At 48.9% G+C, this 22,164-nt stretch overlaps 1 protein-coding gene across 1 annotated transcript in view; it reads left to right on the top strand.

Annotated features, from left to right (window-relative positions):
• The first annotated feature begins 11,475 nt into the window (after positions 1 to 11,475).
• The window catches only part of FCGBP (Fc gamma binding protein), a 40,137-nt gene continuing 29,448 nt past the window's right edge, over positions 11,476 to 22,164 (top strand). The window contains exons 1-4 of the mRNA XM_078438433.2: positions 11,476 to 11,605; positions 12,880 to 14,127; positions 16,213 to 16,559; positions 20,373 to 20,943. Coding sequence (XP_078294559.2) covers positions 11,551 to 11,605; positions 12,880 to 14,127; positions 16,213 to 16,559; positions 20,373 to 20,943 — 2,221 coding nt within the window. The 5' untranslated portion in view covers positions 11,476 to 11,550. The remainder of the gene's footprint in view (positions 11,606 to 12,879; positions 14,128 to 16,212; positions 16,560 to 20,372; positions 20,944 to 22,164) is intronic.

The raw sequence follows: 22,164 nt of genomic DNA on the forward strand, positions 1-22,164 counted from the left end.
AATTTTTCTGTCTGCATCTGCTGCCCAGATCTGGGATTTGGATCATGCTCTGGTTAAAGTAGGGAGGTACAGGAGGGAAAAAAACCTATAGAAACCTTACCACTATGTCAGTTGTTTTTCAAACTTTGACTTCCCTCTGCAATCTGCCTACTCTCAATTACTTTTCAGTGTCCTTGGGTAGTTAATTTATGTATTCTGGCCAGAGATTTTAGTTGTAATCCATGAGGGATTACATATAGTAGGCTTGATCAATCTTAATGACAACCATAAGCACAAATACACACACACACACACACACACACACACACACACACACACACACACATCTTTTGAAAAGAGTGATATTGTTTTGAGTTTTTGCAAATCTTTTTAATCTCCAGCTTAACAGAAAGGAATTGGATTCTGGGGCATCTCGGTGGCTCAGTCAATTAAGTGTCCGACTCTTGATTTCAACTCAGGTAATGATCTCCTGGTTTGTGAGATCAAGTCCTGCTTCAGGCTCTGTGCTGACAGTGCAGAGCCTGATTGGGATTCTCTCTCCCCCCTCTCTCTGCCCCTCCCCTGCTCACACTCTCTCTAAAAATAAATAAACATTTTTTAAATATAATAAAATCTTTAAAGTAAAGAGACATTCTTGAAAAAGGCAAAACTACAGAAACATAGAACAGAGTAGTGGTTGCCAGGGGTTAGGGGGAGAGGGAAGGTGTGACTGAAGGGGATGGCACAAGGGAGGATTTTGGATGATGGAACTATCCCGTATCCTGTGGTAGTGGTAACATAAATCCATACATGTCAATTTTATTGCGTATTAATTTAAAAAAGAAAGTACTCTTGGGAAAACTATTCTCTGACTTGTAGAACTGGTGCTAATCATTCAAAACAAGAGAATGACAGTGTAGGTGGGGGGAGACCATGAGGTTCCGGATCTACTGAGTCTGAGGTGACTTTGAGACATTCAGTCGGTATCAAGTAGGCAGTGACACACACCATCTGGAACCCACAGGAGAGTTGTGTCTGCTCTTAAGATTTTCAGAATCCTCACTTGGTATAGAGTCACAGTTTTCTTCTGAACTTGTACATGAGTTATCAAGAGTTACCATTTCATGTTCCTTGTCACTGTTGTTTATGTGACCTAGCACCAGCAGACTCAATCCTTCTATCTCAACGACTATGTGATGATAAATGAATTTTTGTAACTTACTGTGCATGTGCAGGGATGGGAAAGGATGTCTTGTTTACAATAAGAAATAAAACAAAAGCAGAAAGTCATTTAGAACGATCATGGGGCAGGAGTCAGCAGGAGTCAGTGGTTTCTGAAGCCAGGAAAGAGTTTGAGAAAGCTTAGGAAGATTGTAGAATGTAAGAAGAGGCTTGAGAATGAGAGGTGACAGAAGATAAGGAGCTTGAAAGTTGCAGTCGGAGGGGTTGGTGGGAGATCAGGTCGGGATGTGTGTGTGTGTGTGTGTGTGTGTGTGTGTGTGTGTGTGTGTGTATGTGTGTGTGTACATAAGTATGTGCTACCAGAAAAGCCAATGGAGAAAATTTTAAAAAGAGGTGCTTATTCTCTGAAAGCAGGAAATGTCCTCAGGACTTAATTACAAGGAGGTTATTGGCAGCCTTGGCTGGCATCAACTCAGAGCAGTGGTGGGGTGGAAGCTAGCATGGGGAAGGAGGTGGAAAGAAGTTGAAATCAGCAGTGTACTGAGAGGAATAGTATTCTGATGGGGGTGCCCTTCATCTTCAGTCTCTTGAACTTTATGTTGGAGCCATGAGCTCTAACACCAGTTAGAGACATAAGAATTGGAAACTAACAGGGGCACCTGGGTGGCCCAGTCGGTTGAGTGTCCGACTCTTGGTTTCAGTTCGGATCATGATCTTATGGTTCATGAGTTTGAGCCCCATGTCAGGTTCTGTGCTGACTCTTGATTTCAGCTCAGGTCATGATCCCAGGGTCGTGGGATCAAGCCCTGTGTCGGACTCTGCATGGAGCATGGAGCCTGCTTCAGATTCTCTCTCTCTCCCTTTGCCCCTCTCCACCACTCACACACACACTCTCTCTCTAAAAAAAAAAAAGAATTAGAAAAAAACCTCTATTTGATGGTAACATGATTATAAAAGAATCAATGGAAAAGCAACTACAAATAGAACTTAGTTAAGTAGCATGACATTAAAATTAATACATAGAAATCAGCAGTCTTCAATAGTATCCAGTTAGAAGAAAGAACAGAAAGGCAAACCCTAGTCATAAGAACAACTAGTAATAATAATAAAATATCTAGGCATTAGCTTAACAAGAAATGTGTAAAATTTATGAGGAAAACTATAAATACTCCTGAAAGACACAAAAGTAAACATGAACAGATGGAAGGACAATGTTTTTGGGCAGAAGTCTCCTGTAATAAAGATATCAATTCTTTCGAAGTTAATTTATGTAGTGCAACCTTCCTCCCAAATGCCATCATTTGATCTAGAATTAGAAAAAGGTTGGTTATAAAACTTATTTGAAAGAATAAGCAAATAAGAACATCCAGGAAAACTCTAAGAAGACCATGGTAAGAGAGCACCACTGGCTGTACCAGATATTAAAACATATAAAACTCCTGTAATTATAACACTGTGGTGTTAATGAGGGACTATAAGGCAAGCTGAGGGCCAAGCACAAGCCAGCACACACACATCCCCCCCAGGTGGGATATGTGTGACACTCCTCAGGCACTCCTGGCTGCCCAAGGATAAAAGAAAGGACAGAAAACAAATGGTTAAACTGATAAGAGTCTCCAGCAGTTCACGAACATCTTAGTAATATTACAAGAAAAGGACAATATTATCAGTAGCCTAATCTCCAGGCACTCCCTACAGTCTTAATGGTAATGCTTTGCTAGAGGGAAAAATACCTTAGCTTGACAATAGCTAGGCCTCCAGTAAGCTCTGAGTCCTTAGCATATGGAAAATCCCTTTAAGAAACTTCCTCTTGACTTTATCTCCCCCACCCCATAGTATATAACCAGCCACTCTTCACTGCCGCAGTGCAGCTCTTCCTGCTCACAGGTCCTGTCCCTGTGCTTTAATAAAATCACCTTTTTGCACCAAAGATGTCTTCAAAAGTTCTTTCTTGGCCATCAGTTCTGAACCCCACCATCACCCCAAAACCTCATCAATATTGGCACATGGATAGACCAAAGAAACAGGATAGAAAATTCAGGAAGAGAAGCAAATGTATGTAGAAATTTAGCATATAGTGAAGGTTGCATCTCAAACCACTGGAGAAAAGAAGGATGTTTTTAATAAGCGGTACCAGAGTAAGTGGGTAACTATATGGAAAAAGTTCAGATTAGATCTGTTCCTCACAACATGCATAGGGATAAATTTGAAAAGGGCCAAGAGATCTAAATTGTTAAAAGTGAGGGCCACCTGGGTGGCTCAGTCAGTCAAGTGTCTGACTTTGGCTCAGGTTATGATCTCCTGGTTCAGTAGTTCAAGCCCTGCATCAGGCTCTGTGCTGACAGCTCAGAACCTGGAGCCTCCTTTGGATTCTGTGTCTCCCTCTCTCTCTGACCCTCCCCCATTCAGGCTCTGTCTGTCTCTCAAAAATAAATAAAACGTTAAAAAGAAATTAAGTGACACTATCCTAGAACTAAAACAAAACCTGATGAATTCCTTTATAACCTTAAAGTGGGCAAAATTGTGCAAAGTGTAGAAACAGCGAAAGAAAAGATGGATACATTGTGATGTGGGGAACAAAAGCAAAAGAAATATACATAAAATTAAATTTCCTTACAACTTGCAGCCCATTGACAAAAGACAGGTGGAGTATGACAATGCTCAAGGAGTTCACAACTAACTGCCTTAATGTTAATGTGCTGCTAGAGGCAAAAAGCAACCTTACCTTGACATCAGCCAGGCCTCCAGGATCCTGTAGGTTTCTTTAATATATGAAAATACTCTTAGGGGATGCCTGGGTGGCTCAGTCAGTTAAGCATCCGACTTCAGCTCAGGTCATGATCTCACAGTTAATGAGTTCGAGCCCTGCATCCAGCTCTGTGCTGACAGCTCAGAGCCTGGAACCTGCTTTGGATTCTGTGTCTCCCTCTCTCTCTGCTCCTCTCCCACTCATTCTCTCTCTCTCTCTCTCTCTCTCTCTCTCTCTCTCTCTCTCTTTCTCTCTTAAAAATAAATAAAGATTTAAAAATTAGAAAAGAAAATCCTCTTGGAAACTTCCTTTATCCATTCCCACCCCCAACTTAGAAGTATATAATCCATCGTTCCTCACAACCTCAGTGCAGCTCTTTCTTCCCCACGGGTCCTGTCCCTGTGCTTTAATAAAACCACCTTTTTGCACCAAAAACATCTCAAGAATTCTTTCTTGGCCGTCGGCTCTGAACCCCAAAACAGCAAACCACATCATTTTGGTGCCTGAACATGCGGCCTGAGTCTTCTCATCTGGACTCCGAGCCTCGGTGCAAACTTGGCAAGTAATTCCTCTTCTCTTTCTTTACTTTCATTTCAGAGGCTTTTTGAGGAGTATGGTCTTATTGGAACACTTTCTTGTCGATTGCTCAGGCTGCAATCCTCTAGCCTGCAGCTGCTCTATGAGGAGGAGAAAGCCTGCCTTTTGGCTGGAAGTTAGCACCCTGAGAAGAATGTTAAACAAGACCCAGAAACTTGATGCCCTCTCTTTCTTCCTGTCCTTATACAAAGTTGTCTTTCTTGGGCACAGGACAGCCACTTAGGTCACCAGGACAGCTGCCAATCTTAAGACTCCCATGTGATGTTTCCTCCTTATTGGTCTAATGTGATCTGCTCCACATCTCTGGTCTAGCTGCTTCTGGCCCCAAGGCAGCTGAAACCAGTATCTGATTGAATTAAAATCTAACCAGGGACCATTTTTTCCTAGGGAAGTAGGCTGTAAAAACTACATGTGCTGGAATGTCGTTTAGATCATGATGGATTTCTATCTTTACTGTTTTCCATCAATGTCCCCTATTAACTACTTAAATTACAACATTGAGTAATATCCCCTTGTAAAAGTTTCCTAGTGTTTTCCATTGGGTTAAAAATGGCGTGTTCTTCACAGCCTTCATGGCACCGGCATGAAGTCCACCGGCATCACCAGCACCTATTTGTAGCCCAGGATGATGGGGAAGCAGTGGGGTTGGGGGGGTGGATGCTGGCAGGGCAGTGATTACAGTGATTTCACTCAAGGGCCATCTCTTGGTGGCTTTGACACTAGGAGAACCTCTGACATATCCTGTGTGGGATGCCACCTGGGAGTCGTTGGCGGGGGGGGGGGGGGGCGGGGAGGGTGATTTTCTTGGTAATGGACCCTCTCTACTTTTCTAGGAGCATGGGATCTTCTTCAGTTCCCAAGGACTCTCCATTGGGATGGCTTTTAACCCACTGGAAACAATTCAGGCTGCAAAATGTCAGGGGAAAAAAAAAGTGTGGTCTTCTGTAACATTGCATGATGTCAGTACTCCTTAGGAGACAAGGGAAAATGGCCCATTAATGGGACATTAAGATTCAGTAGGATCTATCAGATCTCTTCTGCAGGAAATGGGGCAAATGGACTGAGGTACCCTGTTTCCAGGTCTACGTGGCACTAAATCAGGACCTTGACCCAAGGACCTCTTGCAGACTGTGTTTGGCCACTAACCAGGCTAATAAACCCCCTCCCAACATTTTGGTTGATGATTATATAAATAGGGCTCCTCCTAATTAACCCAGGTTATTGGAGTAAACACAGGCTATAGAACTTAACAGACCCAGATTAATGGCTATGATAATTGTAATCAATTGTCTCTGGCTAGTCAACCTCAGGATGGAGCAGCTGCCAAAACTCCTTTTGTTTCAGGGAAGTTCCCGGTCTTCTCTGGCTCTACATGGACTGCCCATTTCTACTTATCGGTGAGAAAAAAACAAGCGTCTGCTCACTGTCCAAACTCATGAGCTTCAGAGCCAGGAGCCTCTCTCTCTGTCTTCTGGGCTTTTGCCCACCTCCAGCTGTCTGGCAGCAGCTCACCTCTTCTGCTTCCTCCTTTCATTCCTGTTTCTGCACCACCTTGGGTGCGGCCTGCATAACTGGCTCCTGGCACCACTGTCTCCTCCTTCCACCCTCTCTGTCCAGGAGCAAAGAGCACCCCTCCGGACTTACACCAGCCACTTCAGATTTCCCCACTAGTGCCCCAGCTAAAAATTTGACAATGGGGAACAAATTGGTTATGTTTTAAGTGGACCCAGATGGAGCATATTTGGTTTTTTAATTTAATTTAATTTATTTATTTTGAGAGAGAGAGAGAGAGAGAGCAAGGGAAGGACAGACAGAGAGTGACAGAGAGAGAATCCCAAACAGACTCTGCACTGCCAGCATGGAGCCTGACATAGGGCTCAAACCCACGAGCCATGAGTTCATCCTGAGCCAAAATCAGGAGTTGGACCCTCAACCAACTGAGCCACCCAGGTGCTCCCATATTCAGTATTTAAATTAATTTAAGTTTCTTAGTTTAATTAAGATAGACATGTCTTTAGAGTTATCAGCATTAGGGGCGCCTGGGTGGCTCAGTCAGTTAAGCGGCCGACTTCGGCTCGGGTCATGATCTCGCGGTCTGTGAGTTCGAGCCCCACGTCGGGCTCTGTGCTGACAGCTCAGAGCCTGGAGCCTGTTTCAGATTCTGTCTCCCTCTCTCTGACCCTCTCTGTTCATGCTCTGTCTCTGTCTCAAAAATAAATAAACGTTAAAAAAAAATTTAGAGTTATCAGCATTAATATAAAACTTTTATATACTACCAAGGATGACTAAAGGTCAAATAAGCCCGTGTTAGCAAAAAGATTTCAACTGGTGGTTACTTTTGTCTGCCTCAAAGTTTTCATGGGTAATTGTTAAGATAGCTTTCAAAGTCTTTGGTAACCCGAAACCTTAAAATTTTGCTTGGAGATGGCAAATTGGATTGAATTCATTGGGCATCTAAGTATTTTCTAAATGAGGTAAGATACTGAAGCATTGATTACTGAATGTGAGGTTTATCTGCTTTTGGTTTCCTATTGCAGATAAGCTGAGGATTACTTGGGTCTTTTGGTAAATATGCTTTGCACTTTATTAGAAGAATTGAACTATGGAAAAACGTGTTTTTAGAATTGTGAAATGTATTTGGGACACCTGGGTGGCTCAGTTGGTTAAGCATCTGACTTTGGCTCAGGTCGTGATTTCATGGTTTGTGGGTTCAAGCCCTGCATCAGGCTCTGTGCTGACAGCTCAGAGCCCGGAGCCTGCTTCAGATTCTGTGTCTGTGTCTCTCTCTCTCTCTGCCCCTCCCCCACTCACGCTCTGTCTCTCTCTCTCTTTCTCTCTCTCTCTCTGTCTCTCTCTCAAAAATAAACATTAATAAAATAAAATTGTGAAATGTATTTATAAATTTCAGATCTAAAGAAGTCTGATATAACAGTTCACAATTGGTTACTACTTAGTTTTCACTGGAGACTATGGTTTTTAGGAGTTAAAACTTGGCTAAATGTAATTAAGACTGGTGGGAATGAGGGTAGCAACTCTCTATGTAGGAAAGCAGGAGATATACAAGAAAGATCTAAGGAAGGGGAATACATTGTGTTGAGGAAAAGGAAAGTAATTTTGTCCTAAAACGAGACTGGTTGTTTGGAGAGAAAAGGCCTAAGTCAAAATCTGAATGGAAAAGTTGTGGAAGGTTTATGAAGGGAAAGCTTCCAAAAAGAATTTTATGTGCAGTCAGGACTAAGATTGAGATGAATGGATTTTAAAAGTACACTGGTAGGGGCACCTGGGTGGCTCAGTCAGTTGAGTGTCCATCTGACTCTCGATTTCGACTCAGGTCATGATCTCATGGTTCATGGGATTGAGTCGGGCTTCCTGCTGAGTGTGGAGCCTGCTTAAGATTCTCTCTCTCTCCCTCTCTCTCTCTCTCTCTCTCTCTCCCCTCTCTCTCAAAATTAAATAAATAAACATTCTTTAAAAAAAGAAGCGGTGACTTCCAGTTCCAGACAAGATGGCAGAGACTTATTTCTCCATACCCCTCTCCAAGTACAAGACAACTATGGCATCGTCTGATGTGCTGTTCAATGTAGATGGCAGAAGTACTCAACACAATTATATTTTTTTAAGCGAAGGAGGTAAATGGATAGACATTGAAGTAAAGTTTCAGTACTTCAGTCCAAGTGGTAAAATATTGATGCTAGACTTATGTGATACATTATATGTTCATATTGTAATTCCTAGATCAAATGGTAAGAAAACTGTCCAAAGGAATGCGCTCATAAAGAATATAAATCAAAATGGAATTCTAAAAAAAATGCTCATGTAATCCACAGGAATGTAAAAGCAAAAAGCCAGAGCGATGAGAAACAGAGGGAACAAATGGAAAATGAATAATAAGATGTCAAACTTAAGCCCAAGCATCAATAGTTACTTTAGATGTAAGTTATCCAAATTACACAAAATCAAAAACAGAAATTGGTAGAGTGAATTTAAAAACCATGATTCAACTGTAATCTGTCCCCAAAAAACTCACTTGAAATATAACAATATTGGCAGGTTACAGGTAAAAAGGGTGGGAAAAGATGTGCTGTGCAAACAAGAACTCTAAAAAGCCAAAAGTCACTACATTAAGATCAAATTAAGTAGACTTCAGAGCAAAAAAAAATTGCTAAGAACAAGGAGGGGAATTACGGGGAAGGATCGTTCCACCAAAGAGACATATCTCTCAATTATAATAATAATTAATGTAATAAAATAACATAATAATAAATCTGCATTTAGCTGCAGAGAGTAAATTCTCTCTAGCTGTGCCCTTTCTGTAAAGCCCAGGCAACCAGAGGGTTTCAAGGGTCTCTAGCGGTCTTATTAGCACAAACCTGCCCCCTGCAAATCCTGGAGCAGGGAGAGGCCAGAAGGCTCAGATTCAAACACCCATTTGGGCTCTGAATGAGGATTGGGGGTGCGGGGAGGGATGGATGTGTTTCTCTGACCATAAGGAAGGGTCCCCACAAGTTATCTCCAGGGGTTTTCCAAGAATAGATAAGGGGGTTCTGAGAATAGACGTGATACGGAGTAAACCACAGTTTGTGTTGTACCACACACACACACACACACACCCCTTGGGTCCTGAAAGAAGTGAGAAGAAGGTCCCAGTAGGTGTCAAATCCAAAATATTAAATCGTGAGGTTCCCCACTACCAACCCATTTCTAAGGGACTCTGACTATGAAGGGCAGCAATGGATTTTGAGGGGACAAAGCCTCCTCTCTGGGGTCAAACTAGGGGAGACCTCAAGGCTTAGAGGAGATTGGGAGGCATGGTCACTGATGAAATTTGAAGTGGGGTTTGCGAGCCAATGGCAAAAAAGACTTCTTGAAGACATCTTTGGTGCAAAAAGGTGATTTCATTAAAGCACGGGGACAGGACCCGTGGGCAGAAAGAGCTGCACTGGGGTTGTGAGGAGTGACTAATTATATACTTTCAAGTTTGTGGAGGGAGAGGAGGTATAGATAACATGGGTCTCCAAGGAATTTCTGGATGCTGAAAGCAGGGTCTCACAGGACCCTAAAGATTTAGCTATTGTCAAAATAAGGTTGCTTTTAGTTTTCAGGGAAGTGTAAAAATGGAGACATTAAGGCAGCCATAAACGTCTGGGGGACCGTTATACGCTGGGGGTCTCTGACACCTATCAATGGGCTGCAGGCTGAATTTTTCTTGTCTTTGTTTCCCTCATCAGTCGCCCCCAAGGCTCACCCTAATTCTCTGCTCCCTCGCCCACCCCCAGACCCCACAGGGACCCAGGCACTGCTCCCTTCAAAGCTCCTACTCCCATGAGCCCCCCGCCCCCCACCTGTTTCTTGACATCCCTGGCTCTCATCCAGTCCCCTGTTTACTCACTTCATTTTCCTGGTTGACTTTGGGTGCCGTTCAACTCCAAGCCTTTATCTATCCCTCTGGGAACCTGCCCTTCGTGGGGAATGCCAGAGCCCTCACCCACCCTGGCCACCCAAGGCCCAGGCTTTGGTGATAAGAGAGGAGGAGTCCTGGGGGCAGCAGCTGCTGGGGTGTTGTCCGAGAGGGCTCCCAGGCCTTGCAGCTGCTGTTTCCAGGGGAGACTCCCCAGCAAACAATGAGTCTTGATGTTGGGAGGAGGGGAGCAAGACCTGAGCATGGCCAGCTCCTCCGGAGGAACAGACCCCATCTCAGAAAGCCCACACCACCTCTCAGCGGCCCCTTCTTCTGCTCCCCATGTGCAACGTAGGCCCCCATTTCCCATCCCAGGTAGATCCTGGGGTGATGGGGAGCATAGAGTTCCCCAAAGCCTGTTCAGCCAGTCCCTTCTCAGGGCAAAACGACCTCCCAGAAAACAAATAATTCTCCAGGAAGTAGAACCCAGTGTCTGCGTGGAACCAGGAAACAGAGACCTCCATCCTTCTTCACACACAGCTCCCAGCTCCCCAGTTCCCACCCCACTCTTCCCAGGGGGAAGCCCACCAGAAGAACCTGCCTCCCACCCTACAGTCCTCAAGAGTGTACAGAGTGCTGTCTGGGAGATAAGCCCAGTGAGGCTAGTTTTGATGTTCCCATTTTGCAGACAATGTACCTAGGAGGCCCTGCTAACCTGGGGGTGGAGGTACCCACCAGCCTGGGTCAGGTGCCCAAATTCCTGCCCACCCCAGACACCTGTCCCCACCCCCCGAAGCACGGCCTGGATGCAGGATGTGGATGGCTGGGGCCCAGGAATCAGCTTGCGGGACTAGGGAGCAGCCAGAACCCGGATGTAGGCCCTTTGCTCTTGTTCCTGGCAGGAGGGAAAGGAAGAAATCCAACCATCGGCCCAGCAAACAAGATCAAATACCACCTTCCGCCCCTACTCCCCACCCCCCTTCCCCGGAGACCCAGACCTTCAGCACCCTGCTCCCCAGCTGTTTCCCTCAGGGACACCACCCTTCCAGTTCTGAAGTTTCCAGCCGGTTCCCAGGCCACAGCCACCAGCTGTTCTCACACCCCTCTCAGGACCCAGGTGTCTGAGCTGGCCCTCCACCCTTTCCAGGCCTTCAGGGTCCCCATTCCACCTGGCTCTGGGATCACCAACCTCCTCCAGGAAGTTGACACCATCTTCCTGGCAGATGGCCCAGGGTGTGGCCCGAGGAGGCAAGAAACTCTGCTATATAGCCCAGCCCAGGGGCTAGCCCCACAGCTCCAGGGACCTGCAGGTGAGATAGGCTGGGGTCCCCTTTAGAAGTGGGACATCAGGTCCCCTACTCTGGCCCCTGGCTCCAGGCTTCCTCACCCCAACCCCAGACCACTGGACACCCAACTCCCCATCCTTGCCCTGTTCTGCCCTCTCCCCACCCCCAACCAGATCCAATGAACATCTGAGTCCCCTATATATACACACACTGGCCCTTGGATCCAACCTGCCTCAGCCTTCCTGGTGCCCAGGTAGCCCCTGTCCTGAAACTGGGCCCTTCTGTCCTCTCCAGAACAGTGTCCAGCCAGTGGGGCCAGACTAGCTTCCTATGACCCCCTCTCTTTCCTCACTGCAGACATGGGGTCCCTGCTGAGCTGGTGGACGCTCTGGACCGGAGCAACCCTCCTGTGGGGTAAGTCGGGCAGAGATCCCATCGATGTCCTTGTTCTGGTCTGGGGCACGCTGCCTGCCGGGGTCAGCACCCTCCATCCGTACGCCCTCCATGAGCCTATCTCCCAATGCCACCCCAGGCTAGCCAAGATGGAGAGAGGTCCCGTGGGTTCTACAGAAAAATGTGGAATTTGCCCATTGTCTCTCTGTCCCAGAAGGAAGCAAAGAAAAAACGCGGTCCCCAAATTTAAGTATGTGAGAACTACCACTTTCTCTGTCTTCTGTAACTCAAACAACGTTTTGACTCTGAGCCTCATTCTGCGGAGGTGATGGTAATTTTTACTACAGTCATTCTTGGAGGGCTTAGTGCCGGATTCCCCAGGGTTATGCCCAGGACCTAGAGTCTCAGGTAAAACCAGGGTACTGGGGAAAAGATGGGAATCAGTCAGCATCTGCCTAAGTTACTTTTGAAGCCTTCATTATCCCTGATTCTCTGGCCCCGTGGACATTGGGACATCCTTCCAGCTCTCCTTATTCAACAGACAGTCCTTCTATAACCCCTATACTCTCTCCAGGACCCTGTAGATATCCTCCCCCTCTTTCTCCCTGCTCTCCCTTCTCTTCCCAGCCCTGGAGAATCTCTTCCTAGTTAGGGGTGTTGGAAAGCACCCACTCCTCTCTATTTCTAGGAGACACATTGTCCTCACTTCCATAATCTTCTTCCCTTTATCCCCTTTACTGACCCCCAAGTTTTATTAAGACAGAAATCAAACAGGCACCTGAATCCAGGCAGTTTGAGCCCCACAGTACTTAAACCAATTTGAAAATTTTTCATGGAAATTCAAAGAGCCAGCTTCTCTTGAAAAAATGGTAAGATCTGGCATAAAAAGAAAAGAAAAGAAAAGCCCATAAACCATCATAATAACAGGCTGAACCCAGTAGCAACGCCGCGCTTTCCTTGGTATATGAATGCTCTGGTTTGCACACTCACCAGCCAGATCGTTTCCCACATTCACATTGTTCGCCTGGCCCCATCAGCCTTGGAGTTTGAGATCCCCTTTGAAAGTGTTCAGGCTTTTAGGAAACCAAAGCCACAAAGACCGGTAGGTGAATAAGGAGAAAGGAAAGAGAGAAGGTGGGGGGGGGGGGGGGGGGAGAGGAGAGATGGGGTGAGGGGGGCGGTGTGGAATGCTCCAGTCACTATTTCAATATGGCATCTAAGCACAGTGCAAACAGTTACTTGTCCGCTGGGGAGGATTGGATAAGCAGACCCATAACTCATTCTCTCCCCCTCAGGGCTGACCCAGGGGGTGTCAGTGGACCCCCAGGACCCCAGGGAGGTGGAATTCCTCGCAGCCTTCCTACAGAACTACGTACCGGAGTACAGGCGCGCCTATCTCCAACTCCTCCTCTCCAGTCTGTCGGACAGCCCTGCCTCAGTCTCCGTTCTCAGCCAGGCAGACGGCACCTCCCAGAACGTCACGGTGAAGCCCGGCCAGTCGGTCACGGTCAACATCAGCGCCAAAGCCGAGATGGTCGGCAGTAACACCTTCCAAAGCGCGGTGGTGATCCGCTCGGACCGCGCCATCTCCGCACAGGCCGTAAACACTAAGCCCGACACGGCAGAGCTGACGCGGCTGTGGCCCGTCCGGGCTCTGGGCACAGAGTATTTTGTGGTCACGCCTCCCGGCGTCTCCTCCAAGCATGTTAAGGAGTTCGCTGTGGTGGCTGGGCCAGCGGGAGCCTCGGTCAGCGTTCAGCTGGAGGGGGCAGTGACATTCCAGAGCAAGTTCTACGCAGTGGGCAGTGTCCTGAGCCTGACTCTGAAGCCCTACCAGGTGGCCCAGGTGCAGGGCACAGCTGAATTGTCGGGCTCAAAGATCACGGCCAGGAGCCCCGTGGCTGTGTTCTCCGGCCACAGCTGTGTCCAGAGACACACCAACTGCAACCACGTGGTGGAGCAGCTGCTGCCCACGTCCGCCTGGGGCACCCGCTACGTGGTGCCCACCCTGTCCTCCCAGAGCCGCTACGATCTGGTCTACGTCGTGGCCAGCCAGACCACGAGGCTGACCTACCAGCAGGGGGGCACCACCGGCTCCCGCGGGCTCGGGGCAGGCGACGTGGCTGAGTTTGAGGTCCGGCCATCCCTGCCCCTCTACCTGTCCGCAGATGTGGGCATCCAGGTCCTGCAGTTTGGCACAGGTGCCGTGAGGGATGGAGTCACCTATGACCCCCACCTGGCTTTGATCCCAGACATGGCGGCCTACTGCCCTGCCTACGTGGTGAAGAGCGTGCCAGGCACTAAGGGCGTGGCAGTGGTGGTGGCCCGGACGAAGGCTGTTAACGAGCTGACCATGGAGGGGCGCAGGCTGGGGACCGATCTCTCGTGGACAGCTGTGCCAGGCAGTGAGTTCTCATTCGCGGAAGTGGACCTCGGCACGACTGACAGGACCCACGTGATTGAGGCCACTACCGACTTCGGGTTGCTCACCTTCGGGCTGGCCCACGCCATCAGCTACGGGACAGCAGGTGTCTGCGGTCGAAGTGAGTGATGGGAAATGAGCCTGGGGCCCCTTTGTGGGCTCTCTCGCCTCCTCCCTTTTCCCACCCACCTGCTCCCCTGTGGATTCCTGGCTCCCCTGGGCTGTCCCCACCTCACCTCCATCCTCTGCCGTCCTTCCCTTCCCTAAGGCTTCCCAGCTCCTCCCTCTCCTACCAGGAACTGCTAAATATTTAGCGACCAGTAAGATCCAAGGTCCCAACCAGTCAGAAGAGATGCTGGTGCTGGCCAGACCACTGCAGCAGGGTCTTAGAAGCCACCATGGTGTCCAGGGGCTTAGAGATAGGGTCCTAGGGAAGAGCCAAGGTGCCTGGAGGGAGGGACCTGTGTGTGTGTGGGCGGGGGGGGGGGGGAGAGATAGAGAGCGAGAAGGGGAGGGGAAGAGAGAGAGAGACACAGAGAATCCCAAGCAGGGTCCGCATTGTCAGCACAGAGCCCGATGCCGGGCTCGAATTCACGAACCCTGAGATCATGACCTGAGGCTGAAATCAGAAGCCCGGTACTTAACCGTCTGAGCCACCCAGGCACCCCAGGAATATTTTGATATTTTAGCAACTATACCAATTGCTAACTACCGCTCCCCCACTTCCTATAGGAATGTTTATACCCCAGCTCAAGAGGTCTGGAAGTATAATAATAACAATGGCTACCGTGTTGGGGGGAGTTACCTCTCAATATACCAGAGACCATTCTAGGTGCCTTGCATGTATTAACATAGTTAATCTTTAGGACCCGGCCCTACGTGTAACCTTAGGCTCAGCGCATGGAGGAACGGCCCCCAGACAGTACAGTGTGGTATCTGAGGTCACACATGCTAAACTCAGACTTCCCAGGTTCAAATCCCACCTCTGCTTGTGTGACCTTGGGCGTGTGACCTCACCTCTGTGGCCTCAGTTTCCACGTCTGTAAAACAGGGGTAATAACTGTCACAGGACTGTAGTGAGGGGGTTATAAGTTAACATTTGTAAAGTTCTTAGGGGGTATCTAGTAAGTTATTATGAGCGGACAGAAAACAAGAACTTTTGAAGGCAGGGAGGCAGGGAAGAGCTATTTCTTCCTGTGTGGACCCCCTGCCTCAAGCTAGGACCCTGGACATTAGGATTCCCTGCACTGGCAAAAATGCCCCCTCGGACCCTGGGCATGGAAGTCCCTCAACTTTAAAGAGTCACTTTGGGCTTGAATAGTAGAAATGGGGAAGGGTGGGTGATTAATCATAACAGGGAACACTCAGTTAACGTCGGGGCCAACCCCTACTTATGTTGTAGCTTATTTGAGCCTGGCAACACCCTCCTTCCCAAACATCCCCGTGAAGAACGTACTGTTATCACTCCCTTGTTACAAATGAGGAGACTGAGGCACAGAGAGTTTAAAATTACTCAACCAGTGCCCGCACATATCATTGGTGGAACCAGGATTCTAACACCGGCAGCCAGATCCCTAGTCATTTCTGTTGTGATGAACAGTCTCTGTCTTCCTTTAAAAAAAAAAAACAAAAAAAAAAACAACTCTTTAGGGGGCACCTGGACGGCTCAATCGGTTAAGCGTCCGACTTCCACTCAGGTCATGATCTCATAGTTTGTGAGTTCGAGCCCTGTGTCAGGCTCTGTGCCGACAGCCCAGAGCCTGGAGCCTGCTTTGGATTCTGTCTCCTGTTCTCTCTGCCCCTCCCCCGCTCACATTCTGTCTCCGTCTCTTTCTCTCAAAAATAAACATTAAAAACAATTTTTTAATTAAAAAAATAAAGATGCCTTAGCCTTCTGACCTGAGTGGGGATGCACGGGAGGGGGAAATGGGGACAGAAAACCCACCAATTAACCTTTCCATGATGATCCTTCTCCACTACCTTCCAGTTCCTCTGGGCTGAGCTGTGTCAAACCAGGGGATCAGAATACATGGGGTTGGGTCATCCCTGGGCGGCTCTCTCCCTGTAAGTTTCCAGACCTCAGTTTCCCCACTTCTAAAATGGGTAGTCGTGGGCCCACTGCCCAAACTCCCCGCAGCAGGAGAGCTCCACGGTTCCCACCTGCTAGGATACTCCTGACTCTTTCTCTGCCGCCCCCCGCCCCCAGCCGTGCTGCCTCAGGAGCCCTCTTGCCAAGATGTGCAGTGCACTCCTCAGCAGCAGTGCCAGGTGGTGGACGGGCAGGCCCAGTGTGTGGCGGTCCCCATGGCCACCTGCCGCGCCCAGGGTGACCCGCACTACACCACCTTCGACGGCCGTCGCTACGACATGATGGGCACGTGCCTGTACACCATGGTGGAGCTGTGCAGCGAGGACCAGAGCCTGCCCGCTTTCAGTGTGGAAGCCAAGAACGAGCACCGAGGCAGCCGCCGCGTCTCTTATGTGGGCCTGGTCACCGTGCGCGCCTACAGCCACTCAGTGTCGGTGGTCCGCGGGGAGGTTGGCTTCGTCCGAGTGAGTACCCAGAAGCTTCAGATTGAATACCTGTGAGCCTCCAGTCAGAAGGAGGAGGCAAAGGCTGGGGCGGAGCACGTGGAGACGGGGTGGGGGGGAGTTTGAAAATCTGTGGCCGAGTGTTAAATCCCCTTTGTCCAGCAATTCTACCTGTAGAAAATTAAAGGATACTCAGAAATATGGTTTAGAAAAAAAAAAGTCTATGCCAATGTCGCTTGTAATAGCAACAGGAAAAAAAAAAGGCTACAAAATGTCCAACAATGGGAAATTTCTTAAGCGACCAAACACTAAATTTAGTGAGCACCTATTATATCCTGGATTTGTTTCTTAGTGATTTCCATGTATGAATGCATTGAGTGCTCACAGCGATCTGTGGGGGTAGGCATTTTTTTTTTTTTTTTTGAGAGAGAGTGAGAGAGAGAGCACTCATGAGCATGAGCAGGGGAGGGGCAGAGAGAGAGAGGGAGAGGGAGAGAAAGAATCCCAAACAGGCTCCATGCCCGGCGCCAAGCCGGACCACAGGGCTCTACCCCATCATCCTGGGATCACGGCCTGAGCCAAAATCAATAGTCAGACGCTCAACCGACTGAGCCACCGAGACGCCCCCCACATTATTATTCTTATTAACACTTCTAGACAAGGAAACTGAGGTCCAGGGAGATGACGGACTTCCCAAGGGCTCAGATGCAGTCTGGCTTCTGAGTCACTATGCTTAGCCTCTTCACCATTCTGCCTTATACAATATTTTTACACTGTTGTGTTCACTTTTGATACCAAATATGCACGTAATAAAATCCATAAATCTCAAGTCACGGAGTTTTGACAAATGTGCAATGCACACCTCCATTAGCAAACAGAATATTTTCATCATTCTGGAACATTCTCTAATTCCCCTTTGCAAACAATTCCAACCCACCCCCAGAGGCAACCACAGTTCTGATTTTTTCCCCCCACCATGGATTAGTTTTGCCTGTTCAAGAACTTGCGTGTGTGTGTTTAAGAAATTCACATGAATGGAATCACACAGGGTAAGAAGACTTTTGTGTAAAACCTCTTTTGCTCTGCACAATATTTGTGAGTTTCTTCCATGATGCTGCGATTAATTTTTTGTTAATAGGTAAAGCATTCACGTAGCTCAGAACAAACAGGGCTTGTTGCAAAAGGTCTGGCTTTTTTTTTAAATTTTTTAATGTTTATTTACTTTTTGAGAGAGAGATAAAGAGAGACAGAGTGTGAGTGGGGGAGGGACAGAGAGAAGGAGACGGAATCTGAATCAGAGCCTGAGGCCGGGCTCAAACTCACAGACTGAGAGATCATGACCTGAGCTGAAGTCAGATGCTTAACTGACTGAACCATCCAGGTGCCCCGGCTCCCTTTCTTTCTTTCTTTCTTTCTTTCTTTCTTTCTTTCTTTCTTTCTCTCTCTCTCTCTCTTTCTTTCTCTTTCTTTCTTTCTTTCTTTCTTTTAATGTTTATTTATTTATTTTTGAGAGAGAGAGAGAGAGAGAGAGAGAGAGAGAGAGAGAGAATCCCAAGCAGGCTCCAAGCTGTCAGAGCAGAGCCCTACATGGGGCTCAAACCCATGAACTATGAGATCATGACCTGAGCCGAAATCAATAGTCATCAGATGCTTAACCGACTGAGGCACCCAGGTGCCCCTAGGTCTGGCTTTCATTCCCATCTTCATCTGCTTTGCCCCTGCTCCCCCCAGGTAGCTAGTTTTACTGATTTCCTGAGGGTTCACCTAGGGTTCCTTTATGACAATGCAAGCAATGTAAACAATACGTTCTTACCTTTCCCCTTTCTTAGCAAAGAGCACTGTACCCTCTGCTCTGTTCTGCACTTTGCTGTGCACTGAGTGGTGCCTTTTAGAGCTGTTTCCGTATCAGCATAAAGGGAGCCTCTGCGCTCTCTCTCTCTCTCTCTCTTTTACATCTGCACGGTTCTCCATTGGATGGATGCCTCCTCATTCATTCAACTCAATCCCCCGCGGATGGATGCTTTTTTTCATGATGGCAAACAGCACAGCACTGAATAGTCTGGTACCTCCCTCGTTTTGCGAGTGTGCCGGTGATTCTGTGAGATGAATAAGTAAGCAGATTCAAGTAGGTGTGCTCCAGATCTAGAGGGATTGAGCACAAGTGCAGAGGGAGTTCAAATTCCTGAATTTACGTGAGGAATTGTGCACATGCTGGGCAGTTTTTCAGAGAGAGAGGGCCTATTCCGTTGGTCAGATCCTTACAGAGGTCAGTGACTTGACAGAGGTTTAGAGCTCCTGATAGAATCATGATAGGAGCCCCGGCGTGGCTCAGTCGGTGAAGCGTCTGACTCTGGATTTCAGCTCAGGTTATGATCTCTTGATCTTGAGATCAAGCCCCGAGTCAGGCTCCGTGCTGATCATGGAGCCTGCTTGGGATTCTCTCTCTGCTTCTCTCTCTGCCCCTCCCCTGCCCACACTATCTCTCTCTCTCCCAAAATAACAAATTAAAAAATAAACATTAGGGGCACCTGGGTGGCTTAGTCAGTTAAGCGTCCAACTTGATCTCGGCTCAGGTCATGATCTTGCAGTTCATAGGATCAAACCCCACGTTGGGCTCACAATGTGTTATCACAATGACCGTGCAGAGCCTGCTTGCAATCCTCTCTTTCCCTCTCTCTGCCCCTTCCCTACTTGTGCTCTAAATAAATAAATAAACAAACAAACTAAAAAAAAGTTTTTTTTTTTTTAAAAAGAATCATGATAGGATGTCCCCAAAACATTGCTAGGAGAAATGAGGGCTTCATAAAATGGGGACTTCAACATGGCCTCATTATTTAAAAGGAAAAAAATTACATAAATTAAAAGGTAGAAAAAAACCCTGGCAGGCAGGATTTATAAATGCACCTGTGTGTGTCCACAGCAATATGAGTGATTTCCCTCTCCCGATTTTTGCTCATGAGCATTTTGTAAGTTTTCTGTAATGAACAAATATTACTTGTATCATTGAAAAATGGAGGTGACTAGGTTCCCTGGGCTGAGAGCTTGTAAGTGTCTCAGTCACGGCTGCATCCACAGCACTGCCCACGGACGCAGACACACAGGAGGGCTCACAGAGGCCTTGCTGACCCACTGACCAAATGAAGATCTATCTTACCTTTGGACCTTTCTCCTGCAGTCTCCCTCTGCCTCTTGTTCCTTTTTTTTTTTTTTTTTTTTTTTTCCATACCCCATCCTCCTGACTAAGACAAGCATATGGGAAGAAGGAATTAAGAAGAAACACGCAGAAAGAGGAAACTGGGCCCAAGGGACTGGCCAGACTCTCTCTCCGCTTAGCATATTTGCGAAGGAATCCCCTTCCCCTTGTCTCCGTGGCTCTCCCTCACTGATCCTTTACAGCTCAGCTCAGCTCAGCTCAGCTCAGCTCAGCTGTCCCTGCCTCCAGGAAGCCTCCCCTGACCTGCAAGATTGGGTCTGGCTCTTCTTCTAGACTCCCACAGCCTCCTGTGCGTTCACCATCCCAGTCCTGATCACCCTGATCTGTCGCTCTGATCTCGTGACAGTTCTGTCTCCCTCATTGGACTGGGAGCCCCACGAGAGCAGGCTCTGGGGTGTCTCAGTGATCTCCCGGCCAGGACCAGGCATAGAGGGAGTGCCCAGTGAATGGTCATTTAATGCAGCAGTGCCTTCACGTCCTGAGCACTTGCGATCCTACCAGGCGCCGTTCTAAGCAGCAGGAGGAAGGAATCCCAGCTGGAGCAGGGGAAGCGAGAGAGAGGGTGGAAGGGGCGAGGGCCGGACCACACGGGATCTGACCACCCACCCCTCCCCCCACAGATCGACAACCAGCGCTCGCGCCTGCCCGTATCCCTGGCCGAGGGTCGCCTGCGCGTGTACCAGAGTGGGACACGGGCCGTGGTGGAGCTGGACTTCGGGCTGGTGGTCACCTACGACTGGGACTGCCAGCTGGCCCTGAGCCTGCCAGAGCGCTTCCGAGACCAGGTGTGCGGACTGTGTGGCAACTACAACAGCGACCCCACCGATGACTTCCTCACGCCCGACTCGGAGCAGGCGCCGGACGCCGTGGAGTTCGCCAACAGCTGGAAGCTGGACGACGGGGACTACCTGTGTGACGACGGCTGCCAAAACAACTGTCCCTCGTGCACCCCGGGCCAGGCCCAGCACTACGAGGGCAACCGGCTCTGCGGCATGCTGACCCAGGCCGACGGCCCCTTTGCTGCCTGCCACAGCGCACTGCCGCCCCGGCCCTTCCTGGAGGAGTGTGTGTATGACCTGTGTGTGCTCAACGGGGACCGGTCCAGCCTGTGCCGTAGCCTCAGCGCCTACGCCCAGGCCTGTCTGGAGCACGGCATCTCTGTCGGCGACTGGAGGTCACCAGCCAACTGTCGTGAGTGATGCCCCGGGGCGGACTGGGAGCACGTGGTGGGAAGGCAGGGGTCTCTTTGCATCTGTTCAATGTCTGAGCACTTCGTGTGGCTCAGCCTGAAGCCGGACCATGCCAGGAGCACAGGGATGGCCGAGATGGCCAGACGGTGCCCGCGGTGAGCCCGAGGTTGGGGCAGACACATCACTAGCCGGTGACAGTCCCAAGCGGTCCCTGCTGGGCTCGGGGAGGCACAGGCAGAGTGGCCAGGGCCAGCACGGGGGAATTCCAGGGTGGGCACGGGAGACCAGGAAAGCTTCTCAACTCAGCCTGGCAGGGTCAAGGAGGATTTCCCAGAGGAAGGGATGCCCGATCGGAAGCCTGTGGGAGGAACTCAACTAGGCAGATGAAGGGGGAGCAGGAAGTGGGTTTGGGAATGAGAGAGGGGCATGTGCAGAAGCCGGCATGAGACGTAGTCCTCAGAGTCCCGAAGCAGAAATGTGAACATCTCTTCGTTTGCATTCCTTTCGAGGCTCCCCGATGCCCTCTGGGTAAAGTCCGGGCGTCCATCCACTTAATGATTCATTCACTCACTCATTTACTCGACAGGCATTCCCTGAGCCCCTCCGTGGCCCCATCCCTCCGCGGGCGATGGGCACAGTGGGGGCCAGCACACACCCGTCCCTGCCCTTGGGAGGCTCCCAAGGAATCTTTCTGGAGACAGAAAGTCTAGTGTGCAGGAAAGGGGAGGTGCCCAGACCCAGGCCTAGGGCTTGAGACAGAGACTCCGGAGGAGGAGCAAGTCTGGGGGAGACACTGTGGCCATGTGGGGTTTATCGTGGTCACTCCTATATGTCCTCACTGCCCAGTAAACGCCCGCCCTCCCGAGCTCCCCAATGCCTGGTGCAGAGGAGGAACCAGTGAGTTCTTTGACCCATGCATTCATTTCTGAATGAGCGGGCATCTCCTGTGGACCAGACCCTGTCCTTTGTGCTCTGGGATTGAGGCAGATCAGACCCCTGCTCTCAGAGTTCATATTCCAGTGGGGGAGACAGACAGTAAGCAGTAAACTATGGAACGTCTTCAAAGAGCAAAAGAAATGGCATTCGTGTAAGAAGAGGAAACGGGAGGCTCATGACGAGGGTGCTCAGGGAAGGCCTTTCTGGACAGGTGACATCACTGCTGAGAGCAGCAAAGGGCAATAGAGTGAGCTGAGTAACAATGATGCTGTGGGGTGTCTCTGCA

Source organism: Panthera onca, chromosome E2, assembly GCF_046562875.1.
Source record: "Panthera onca isolate mPanOnc1 chromosome E2, mPanOnc1 haplotype 2, whole genome shotgun sequence".
Classification (NCBI taxonomy): Eukaryota; Metazoa; Chordata; class Mammalia; order Carnivora; family Felidae; genus Panthera; species Panthera onca.